This window comes from Solenopsis invicta, chromosome 7 (assembly GCF_016802725.1).
Source record: "Solenopsis invicta isolate M01_SB chromosome 7, UNIL_Sinv_3.0, whole genome shotgun sequence".
Taxonomy (NCBI): Eukaryota; Metazoa; Arthropoda; class Insecta; order Hymenoptera; family Formicidae; genus Solenopsis; species Solenopsis invicta.
Window position 1 is genome coordinate 13,846,322 of NC_052670.1, and position 12,458 is coordinate 13,858,779.

General features: G+C 33.6%; 1 protein-coding gene across 9 annotated transcripts in view; it reads right to left on the reverse strand.

Annotated features, from left to right (window-relative positions):
- Positions 1 to 12,458, reverse strand: part of LOC105199815 (synaptotagmin-7) — a 248,139-nt gene that overhangs the window by 11,722 nt on the left and 223,959 nt on the right. For all 9 annotated transcript variants that reach the window (XM_039452056.1, XM_039452057.1, XM_039452058.1 and 6 more), the window contains 4 exons: positions 6,942 to 7,089; positions 6,332 to 6,441; positions 1,888 to 2,056; positions 315 to 527 (listed from right to left, as the gene is read on the reverse strand). In XM_039452056.1, coding sequence (XP_039307990.1) covers positions 315 to 527; positions 1,888 to 2,056; positions 6,332 to 6,441; positions 6,942 to 7,089 — 640 coding nt within the window. The remainder of the gene's footprint in view (positions 1 to 314; positions 528 to 1,887; positions 2,057 to 6,331; positions 6,442 to 6,941; positions 7,090 to 12,458) is intronic.

Sequence of the window (12,458 nt, forward strand, 5' to 3'; positions counted from 1 at the left end):
ATTAAATATTAAATATTGAATATAATATAATTTTTACGTATATTATTTTAAGTATAGCTTAACTTCAGTATCTATTTTCAAACATAGGTCTATCGATCACGTTTAGAAATCTTATAATAAAATCAAAACGGAAACAAAAAGTTTTGACATTCTGAAATTAAACGTATTTATTTAATTACTTCCACCAATAATAATTACGAAATTTCTAAATTTTAGCCCATCATACCATTATTTTAAAATTTAGAAATATATCGATAGAATCTAGTATAGATTTTTATATTTAAAGACGCATTATCGAAAAAAGTTTAAAATACCTGCGAGCTGAATTCGGCCGATCAATTCATTTCGTCCAATGTTGTCGAAATCCATTACCATTACATCCAAAGAGCATTCCCTGATCTTCTCCCACGGTACATTAAAGGAGAATACCTCGTTAAATACTGGATTTAAGGTGCATTTAAAAATAGGAGTCTTGCGTTTCTCGATCCTCTTGTCGCCAAACTGTAGCCACACTTTGACATACGGATCTAGAATTGTAAATGTTTAATTACCCGTCTCCAGTTTCTTATTCTCTCACAATTATAAAAAGATATATTAAAATATGCTGCTGTGTAAGTGCTATGTGATGCTCAATGTGATTTAATTCGAAAAACGATATATTATTACTATTTGTACACAATATGAAAAATATATATCCTAAATTTTTTTTAAATGTGTGTATCTGTAGAGGAAAGAATAGTGTACTACATTGACTGTGTAGGCATTATGACCATTTATATTATATCCATTAGTAGATGACTAATTCTGGTGATTATAATATTTATGAAATCATTTAGTAACCTACCGTTATGTAGTGGCACTAATATGCTAATACACAATAGCCGGCATTATGTTATAAGGCACTTTTACTCGAGACTTTAGAAACTTATTCAAGGTAATTTTAACATTTATGATTACACATACTTTCTTAACCTTCATTCTTTTTAAACTTGTACGTATTATCACACAAATGTATTTATATACATTCGATTGCTTTTTGTTATTTAACTTTTTGTATTTGGATGTATACATTTCCAGTTAGGCAAAGTTAAACAATAAAATAGGAGTTTGCTATTCTGGGCCCCTTCATGCATATTAATAAGCCTAATGCTACATATTTTATAAAGTTTACATATCGAAATAGTTTTTCGATAAGTTGATTGTAGTTTCACTGCTAATCTATAGTTTACATTACATGTATTATAGGTTTTCAATACTGCAAGTTTTATATGCGGAAGGCTCACGTGTACGTACATACATCTATACAAATTTTACAATATTTTCTCTTTATTTTGAATAAATATATAATTTCATAACATTGTATTTTTTTAAATAAAATGTGTTAAATTTATTCTTATGGTAGGCCGTATTTAATAAATATCATAATAAATACCATGAGTCTAGAATCTGTTGAAGAACAGTTTAAATATAATCGTTAAATTTTCAATTTAAAATATTGATTGTTAACAAAGTTACTGCATAAAATGTAAACTAGTAGCCATAACATCACACAGAAAAAAAAAAATTTTATTGAAATGTAGATCTGAGAATAATTACGTTTAATAATTAGTAAAATTATATCGGATGTTTAACTCAATCAATCTGGTATATCAAAACTATTTGCAGTAACATTATTTGCTTCGTACATGATTATTTTGATGGCCCAACATAAAATTATTTTCTGATCTGTATCTAGCTACACTTTTAGACGCTGCAATAAAATTTGTTCTTTCCGCGCTTCTATTAAAATGTATTGCACAATCATATAATATAATTTTTTAAAAGCGTTTATATATTGCCATATGTTCCTGAGGGAACATAAACAAAATACGGTGAATGCAACATTACCTGACTTTCCGTTGATATCCTTAGCTTTCAGATTCCTCGCCTTTAAGAGAGTTAACGTCAATATGGAATTACTTGGATGATAGCACAGCGAGCACAAGAGTTCTCCGCATTTATCTTTAGCCGGCGGCTTAAGAGCCTTCCAAAACGATGGTTTCTCGGATAGATCGACCTATGGCAAACAAACCCACGAGATATTGCTGATAACTAAAGTTTCGTAACAATTGTCAAACTAATTAACGAAAACCAAATTTCAAAATGTAGAACTTAATGGGATAGGGAGATGGATTACCTTGCTCTGTTATATGTAAGCATTACCGAGCTTTAACTAATTTTCATAGATTATTAATTCTATGGCAAAGCAATACGCGATGTATCTCGAACATATTCCGAAATAATGAAATCAAAACAGAAACGAAAAGTTCTCCATGCACGCGTGCCCTTCTTGCCCTTCCGTCCTTAAAATTCTCTTTCATTCTCTCTCGCTCTCTCTCTCTGCGCAACTTTATTAAAATATACGATCTCTTTGGGGCGAGGGGAGAGCTATATTATCATTAATATCTTCGTCACGTTTGTATCAAATTAGGGTGTAGAGCGAATGCGAGATAATTAGTATTCTGTTCCGAGTGATCTCGTGCAGACGTAATAGTTAATTGATATCGTATGTTGCATATTACGGATGCAAAATTTTTGCGGCATAAACGCGCCCCAAATTACACGAATATATCACGCTTCGCGTAATACGAATCGGTCATTTGGAATTCAATCCACTGTCAGGACAATCGCATTTGAACGAAAAGAAAATTATTTACCGCAGCTTATCATGTACTTTATTATTATTATTATTACCATTATTATTAATAAATTTTTTTATTGTGGCTGTGTTACAAATGCTCATAAAAAATTCTTCTGTAATATTAATCTTTATACATATATGTATGTGTATATATATACATTTCTATTACATGCAAGGGCGGTGCGTGAGATTCGCGCAACCACCGATTCGCAACGGCGGCATGTATCACGAATTGCTCCTGGGAAATGAATATGTGCATAGGATAGAATTATCACACGCGCGTGTCCCTCGGTGTTATTGTGTGCGCAGATTAATCCGCTCAGTAATATTGATATCAGACTGGCATTATGTTGTTATGCGGTCTCCCGACACAATTAACAAATTAAAAATTATCTTCTGCTCCCATATGTCAAAAAAATTATGACCGATCTCTTACAATATACGTCAGAAATTTATTTACAAAGAAATTTAGAACTTTTTCAGATAAAATTCTGTCATTTAATAAGCTACACACAATATACATATTCAAATTAAATTTAAAGAGCATCCTAATAATTTTAAGAGATCTCACCTCCCTCTTGTCTTTATAATTTTAAAATATATCTAAAATGTTTATTAAAGAGTGAGGATAAATTTCGCTTATTTTGTGGCTCTCGAAATTCGAATCGAATTGCATGCCAAATGATGCTATGTAACGGAATATTGGTGGTATACTGTATACTGCGAGCGAGTGGGACTATCAGTCTCTATACGTCTAAATTTAAACAGTTCCTCTGTAACTCCCGCTACAGATTACGAATTTAAAAAATCGTATAAACGGGATGTGTGGGATTCGAACTCGCGTTCTCCAGTCATTTATGTGTCCGTCGCCCTCATAGAGCCACACGACACCTTTATAATAGAACATTCGACTTGCAATCAGTAAAATTTTTAATTAAGCATACAGTTTAAATTTAGCATAGAAGATAAACTGTAAATTATTCTTTTCCATATGAAACAAACATATCAAAACTACTACTTGCATTACAATATTATTTTCAGAAATTAACTTCCTTCAGACGTGGTTTCCGGTCAAAGAATTAATTCAACAAACAAAAGAGACCTTTTATGCTTAAAATTTCAAGACAAACAACTTTTATTCCAAACATTTCTTCGTATCTGCATCCGTTGTCAAAAAATTTAACAAAAACTTTTTGAAGGTAGTTTTTATTCCTTTAGAAACTTAAGAGGGAAAAAGTCGGATTTTTAATATGGTCAGTTTAATCAGATTCTACTGCTATTATCCAGGCTTGGGAAAGTTACTTTGTAAAAATAACTAGTTACAGTTACAGTTTCTGTCTTCCAAAAAATAACTAGTTACCGTTACAAGTTACTGACTTTAAAAAATAACTCGTTACAGTTACAGTTATTGAAAAAGTAACTTAAAGTTACTTTTCAGTTACTTTTCTGTTTTTTTTTGGTAATATTATAAAACATTAATAATTTAAATATGAGACTTTTACTGAAGAGCATCCACGTAAAGTCTTTTCTATCTTTAATTGTGTAAAGCGTTATCTACAATAGAGACTTAAGCCTTTAACCTTAAGAAATTAACCAATAATAATTGATTTATAGAAGAATAATCGATTGTGTTTGGCCAATTTCTTAAGGCTAAAGGCTTAAGTCTTTATTATAGTCTTTATTGACGACGCATAATTTGCATGTGACATGTTTACATATATTAAATATTAATTACCTATATGTACAGATGAAAACTATGTGAATTATGTTCTAAATTTTTTGAGGATAAAGGTTGGTTTATAATAGCCGTAATCGTAAGAAATTGGTCAATCATAGTTGATTTATAAAAGAATAATTGACTATGATTGATCAATTTCTTATGGTAACGGCTATTATAAACTAACTTTAAGACTAAGTATAGAATTTAGACTCAAAGGCATTCTTAGTAACCAATTCTCTGCTGGCTGATTATCACACGTATGTACACGATAGACCAGCCAGACGATCACACAACACGCAGTGATTCTTCGCGAGCATCCCGGAATCGTACTTGAATATCCGGGCCCTACAAGTACAGTCGTGAGCTAAAAGGTTGCAACACGTTTTCTTGGATGGTTTTTAGAATGTAGACTTGCTCCTCGATCGGCGAACATAATTGGTTGAATCCACAAGTAAGAACCAATTACGTTCGCCGTTCGATGAGCAATCTATATTTTAAAAACCATCGAAGAAAATGTGTCACATACAATCGTGTATCTACATGTAAATAACTTGTAACCTATGACTACTGGTACGGGGCTGCCAAATGTATAACATATAACCGTTCATTGTCACGTGTATCTTTCTAGACAGAACTTTTTCTCGGATCACATCATCTCTCATCATATCATCTCTCTCGGATCACATAAGAAGCATAGAACATAAAATTGTCACTGCATCGAGCAACAGTGGCTGCGTTCAGCAAACTCAGTGGTTGAGTGAGCGCTTACTGCTATTAGTGTAATCTTTTAGGTCTAACCAATCACCAATTACATTAAAGCTGCGTTTGAAAACATCAGTTGAGTACCCTCATATATATCATTTTATCCTTGTTGTTTACCGATTGTTAAATAAAGATAAAATGATACATGACGTCACTCGGGTGATGTTTGCAAATGCTATCTAAATTGGCAAATGAGTTTGAAATATATAAAGTAACTATAAAAATAACTATTAATTTAGTTACTAGATACACAAATAATGTAACTAAGTTAAGTTTATAGCTACAGTTGAAAAAAGTAACGAAGTTAAGTTACAGTTACCAAAAACAGGTAACTCTAACTGTAACTTCGTTACAAGTAACGAGTTACTTCCCATCCCTGCTATTATCAAAGAAAAGTTGTCTTTTGTGTGTAATGTGCTTGGGCAATATTGGAAATTTGGCTACCTCGACCTCCAAAATTATCTTCCTTTATTCAATTTCTTCTAAAATTAATGTATATTATATAATATTTGGCATACAATTCAATTCACATTTTGAGGACCACAAAATAAGCAAAAAAATCAGTACTTTCATTCTTTGAATACAATAAGATATATAAATGCATTTCTGAAATTTATATAAATAAAACGGTTTATATTGCATTGTAACGTCTAAATATAAAATATGTTGTAACAAAAGTCGTATTGTTAAATAAATGATGTATTTAATAATACCATTATAATAACCAATTTAATGCTTGTTTAACAACATATACTATTTACAATATATTATTGTCGGCCAATATTCATAATCCAATCTGTAATTTCACTTTACTTTAAAATAAAATGATTGTTAAAACATTTTATTAATAAATAAATAATAATTGTAAAAAATTCAACGAGTTAGTCATGTTGCAATTTTACGCTCGCTGTCTCTCTAAAATGGGGAAACGCAATTGTCAACTCGTTTGTACGGAATTTCCCGATAACGGATAATAATTACGAGATAAGAATCTGGAAGCTGACTTGGGAATAGACGCGGGATGAAAGACGCGACACGTGCAAAATGTCAGATTCCGCATATCCATCGCGAATCCTGTCGCCGTAGCACGCGAATCCCTTTAATCCGCATCTACCGCGTGTAATAATTGAACCGCGCAAATTGCGAGCAGGCACGTCTTCCCAAATTACCTGGCAAAGCGGCAGAAACATTTCCCCTATGGAGTCGTCCCTCGAGAATCGATCGTAGTCGAAGACGTGTAGATGTAATACTCTGCTCTGCAGCTTCTGTATAGGAAAACCTGGAGGAAAGTCGACACATAAATACGCGAAGCCTCGTTATACCACAATAACTTTGTTTACCGATAAAATTTAATTTCACTCTGCTCCCCCAATAAACGGTTCTCTTTTTTCTTTTATAATTTGTAAGCGATCCGTACTAATAAAATATCGCGTTTGCGTTGAGCTGACATTTCAAAGCGGTATTTCGACGTAATTCCTTCGTTTCCACGAGGGAAAATTATATACAGGAAATTTACATATATTTCAATTTTTATCTAGCAGATCTAATTTCAAGTAGAAGATTTTATCGGGTCGCGTTGTTATTTTCAGATTGTTGCGGTCCGCTGCGGTTTCCTTAAATCGGCTTAACGCAATTAGATACAATGTCGTCCGTCTTATATCCATTGCGAAACAAAATTGCTTTGCACCCTTCCCCATTCTATGTCTCTGGAAAGTGCGCTTTAGCGGACGCCGGTATGCTCGAGGAGCATCATAGAACACATATAGGTATGCCGCTTACCTTCGAAGTAGAACGTCTCGTTCCATCTCGGATTCAATGTGCGCCTTTTGATTTTTGTCTCGAGTCGGTGTTTCTTGTCCGGCAGCAGCGTCACACGTACGTACGGATCGGAAGTACCCGACAGGTCCTTCGCCGGCAGGTCTTTACCCTGGAGAAAAGTCAGAGATCAGTGTTAGAAGGATGTGAGAACGGAATTTTAAGGAACGACGAACTTTCCACATCGCCCGTTAAGCTTTCCGCGATTACGTGGAAAATGCACCTTCGTGTACTTTCGCGGCAAGTCTGCTCACGATGAGTGAAGTTCGATGTAAATCTCTCTTTAAACATGCGACTCTACACATAACATTATAAGCAAGGCCGGATTTTCCACTCGATCATACTGCATGTACGACAGTGTTAAGCGCCAAAATTTTTTTATGGCTTACGAGTGAACGAGTGAAGAAAAAAACAACGCCTTTAACCCTTTACAAAGTCTGAATTTGAGCGGAATCAACCAATGAATACATAAGAAGTTGAACCCAGTCAATGAAGAAACAAAAATAATTTACTTAATACAATTACATTTCTAAACAGAAAATGATATTTTAATAGAATTTTATTTTATAAAAATTAGAACTAAAAAATTGGATTTAAAATATATTAATTAATTTACAATTTATTACTTTAAAGTAATAATTTTATATTTTTCTTCAACAGCCATTTGCTAATGATTTATTCATTGGTTGATGCAGTGATTCCATATGGAGGTTTCTGAGATCATTTATTATAAATTTGAATTTAAAATTTAAAAATATATATGTATAAAATTTGATTAATTTATATCTGATTTTTTCCTAGGAATAATTAGCATTTAATTTACATTTTAATAAAGATATTTAGAGTCGCTGCTTATAAATCTGTAGATAAAATTTCAAAATTCAAAATAGATTAAAATTCAAAATGGAGGAACAAAATGTAAAACTTTCTTGGATTGAAATAAAAGTCCCAAAAATCCAAGGACTTTTTAGATTGCTTATTTCAAAATAACTGATTTAATGTGACGGATGTAAATGCTAAATTTTATTAAATTTGAGTGACATTCGTTATAGAGATTTTCGAGTCGCTGATTACAAATTTAAAGTTGAAATTTTTAAACTCAATTAATAAGAAGTATTTAAGAAAACAACTAATATTTGAAAATGATTTTTTTATATAGCCCTTATGCTGACCTTCAAAATGAGCTTTAAAAGATCTCACTATAATATCTTTATTTTTATGAAAGTGATATATATGTATATTTCTTAATTTTTGCCTCATTTTACGAATATTTGACGAGATATATACGGGTAAAGTTGAAAAAGGTATTGATTTCTTTTCTTTTTTAGAGTTCTATTCATCTTTAAAATGAGCCCAGAATGAAGTCGCTATCTTTACTTTCATAGAAGATATGAATTTTTGAAGCGACCGTGACATATATGCTTTAGAAAGCATGAAAGGATTAAAATCAGACTTTAACATTTCTCTTGATCGGCATTATACCTACTATGTTGGATCTGACATTAAAAAATTTCCAATAAGGAGTGCAGATTTAAAATCAGCGAACTAAGAAACATTAATATAGAGATTTTCAAGATATATTTATCTTCTTTTTCATTTTGGCATAGATTTTTTTGTAAGACAAAGTATCAAAATGATGAATAATTAGCGATCTCTCAAAGTAATCAATTAATAGGATAATATGAACAATGGGAGTCTGAATTTGCTTTCCACCCGGATACATTATCTGAAATTGTAACAAGATTGTACTCAACGTTCCATATATGCGCATCAACTACTATGGCGCGTGCCATACTCTTATTTGCCACATTATCTTATCAATTGATAAAGTATCAGTTTTGACTGATTTTTTAATTAGAACTTATTGTTAATGCAAAAAAAGTACATTAATGTAAACATACAAATCTCAAGAATATAATAATATTAAATATGTTACATAAATCAACTATGAAATACGTATCAATTATGAAATAGAAAAACTATAAAAAGATAAGTGTAAATAGTGTATACGGTATGCAACAAAGAGTTAAAAAAAAAAAATAAGAGAAGAAGACGAGACGGTGACACTTAAAACGCTCTAAGTGATACTATTCGCTGTATAACGAAACAGAAAGCATATTTCATTCCATATACGCGTAGTGTACGTCGGAATAAAAATGTACGGAAGCTATGGACGTTGAAATCCGGCTTTATTTGTATTTATATACATAAGCAAATAGCTGTTGTTTCGTTCAAAATGTTCAAAATGTTATAAAACACATGCATTTGTCTACCAGAGGCTCGACGGGAGGGATATACGTCTTTGTCTCCGTCATATCTTACAAAGCTCTCATCTAAGTCTCTCAAATCCTGTGTGTAGGAGAATTCGGCGAGTACGTGCGCGCAACAGTCTCCGTGCGATGCAACCAGGAGTATCGCCCCGAAACAGATTGCGAACATGTGAGCGGCTCTGCCTCGTGCGCGCAACACAGTCGATACTGTGTTAATGGAAGCTACGTGTATGGCAAACAAAATCAATAATGGCCCTTAACGGCCTTGATGGCCGCCTGTGTTTTGAAAAATAAGTCCTGCCCGAAAGTGCCCTCTCTCCACAACTTTCCGCGACGGCTCGTCCGGTTTGAAAAGTCGCCCCCAAAGTGGCCTTGAAGACATTCACGCCAGAGGTGGACGGTCATTTTTCATTTGCTTGTCAGACCATTTCTCGGAAACTTCATAACGCCATTATGCCGACTCGAATTTCTTACGGAGAACGATTCTGTCGTGCATTTAAAGTATCGCGAAACTTCGCGTAAACAAACTTCGAGATTATGCGGAGGTTTAAAAAAAAAAAAATGTGGAAAGATCTAATAAGAACCAGAGTTTCCGCGCAATCGTGATTGCGAAGGTTATTCTTTTTTTATTTATGAGCCATTAAAGATAAATTACACCTCGCCGATTAAGCGAATGCTTAATCTTCATTAATTCCAAGTTTGCCATAAGTAAAACGCGAAATGGATAAGATGGACCGATTTTGACCCCCACAGCCCCGAAATGGCAAGTAAAAATGGTAAGTTTTTTGTAGTTTTTGAACTGCTGAACCTGAATTTAACACTTAACAAATTTTAATTTGTATATGGAACTATTAAGTATATGAAAAGATATTATGAAAATGATACGTAAATGAAATTGTAAAACTATAATAAAATGAACGATATATTAAGTAAAAATCGATCAATATGTGAACAACACGAATTAACATATAAAGAAGGCCTTATTCGGTCAAGGTAGATCTGACGCTTAAAAATATTTATTTGAACGAATCTTACAATTTCTAGTAGTAAACTACAATAAAATACAAAATACTCTCGGAGAAGGTCCTTGGAAGACGAAATAAATAAGCTCTCAAGTGCCAAGATTTAAAATAGTTCTCATCGCGATAATGCCTTTGTTTTTAGAAATTAATTTTTTTAAATTTTTTTATCAAGCAGAAGTATGAATTATTGGACATGAAAACATTATTACGTTTTTACTGGCAGAAAAATACGAATTAAGCTAAGCTCAATAATAATAAGTGTGATAGTTAGCAACTTTATATGCTAATTTTAATACTTTCTCGACAAATTTTTTGAGAACCAGAATCATCAGATTCAGCGATTTAAAAACTGCAATAACGTTGCATCTACAATTTTTATTTGCCTTTTCGGAGCCCATAACCGATTCATTTTATCAATTCTCCATTCGCTAAGTGAGAAAAAGTCGGCCCCAAATTGACGAAATTTCTAACTATAGTATGTACGTGTAATTTCGTGACACGTGTGTGTATAGGTGTTGCAGGTATTTCTGTACAAGAAATTTCTACCTTCGAGTTTACAAATTGCGAAGATATTGGACGTGAATGGAATAAACGCGATGTCTTTGGTTGAACGCTTGGTTGAACTTTTCGAGGTGTCGCGACAAATTTTCACGCTATGAGAGACACGAAACCGAGAACTCGCAAAAATAGGAATTTTTAAGGGCGAAAGCGTGTTTCCGCTCTCATCGGGGGGTACTTTCCCGGTCGTTTATGTTGCGCGTTAGCGGCGAAAAACACATTTTGCGCAAGATTAACCGAATTGCATCTTTAAGTGCACGTATGCAAACGAATCTCACCGCATACAATTACGCAAATATTTTTTCAAGCGGTATAATAATTTTGTGTCATTTGAAAAAGATTTGCCTAATTGTATGCGATGAGAAACATTTATATTTCCCTAGAATAGTGAAGGGTTAAAGATCAACTTGAGTCAGCAATATGTTGATGTTGCAACGTAATGGTCTGAAAAACAGAGGGATACCTCTGGAAATCATGTTGTGCACGCGTCAAATTTCATCAGGAATTAGCGCGATAATATAAAATAAATGTAGCTGCGTTTTTTTAATAATTTAATAGGCATAACTTGATGTGCGCTATTAAAAATGTATATAATAAAATAAAAGTTACAATGCGCGAAAGCTCTCTATTAAATAATTCAACAACGAAGCAATTAAATATTCGCCGAGGGAAAGAGGTCGGATGCAAATTGAGTGAGAAATAAAACTTTTACCGGCATGCTTCTTTGATAAACTGCGCGATAATGCTACGCGCAATTTCATTATAATCTTTTTTTTCCGCTAAAAGTGGCATACTGCATGTGGTTGTATTCACGTCGCACGAAGAAATTGATATTACATTTTCATAAAATAATAACGCAATTTTATACGTCCCTGTGAGATGAAAGATAATCACATGTTGAAGCCTCTCTTGGACAACCGCGTTGTACGGCATAAAATTTTTTACAAAATTTGCGCATGTATCGTATATTAACGTATGATCGCATAAACGGTGTTGGAAAAATATTCCCCGACCACCGAGATCTTGGCATGATAATTTTTGTGGAAAACAAAGAAAATGGTGTTTCGCTTAATGTCGGATTAAATTGCGCGCGAGGCAAACGCGGTCCAGCCAGCGTTCAGAAAGAATTTATGCGTTTGTTTACAACAAAAGTACCCGTCCCGTTGAACGTTACGCTTTTTCCCCCCCGAGACCGCGTCGCGAGCGACGAGTTTCAAAAGTACCTCCCTTTCCCTCTGTCCGCGCTCTCTGCAACAGGAAGTAATGTATGACACGTCCCAGTTTACCAGACTGCGTATTTTTGCGCGCAGATACATTTTTCGGCATGGCAATGCTTGTGTTTCGTCGACGATTTATGACGGCCCTTATCGACGTGTAGTCGTATCGCAACTCAAAAATCAAGCTAATGCGCGCATGTACATTCCGGTTTTACGCCTCCGTTTTACATCCCTACTCGACAATGAGAGAAATAATACAAGCTGTTTACGATTTTACACGCAGTAACTCGAGAAAGCCACTTACAGCCACAAAACTGTCCGGACACAGAGTACAAAAGTTCATTTTATGCTACAAATTCATTAAATATAATTTTTTAGGGAAAACTCGTTTGTAAGTGAAAACCCTGGCCAGTG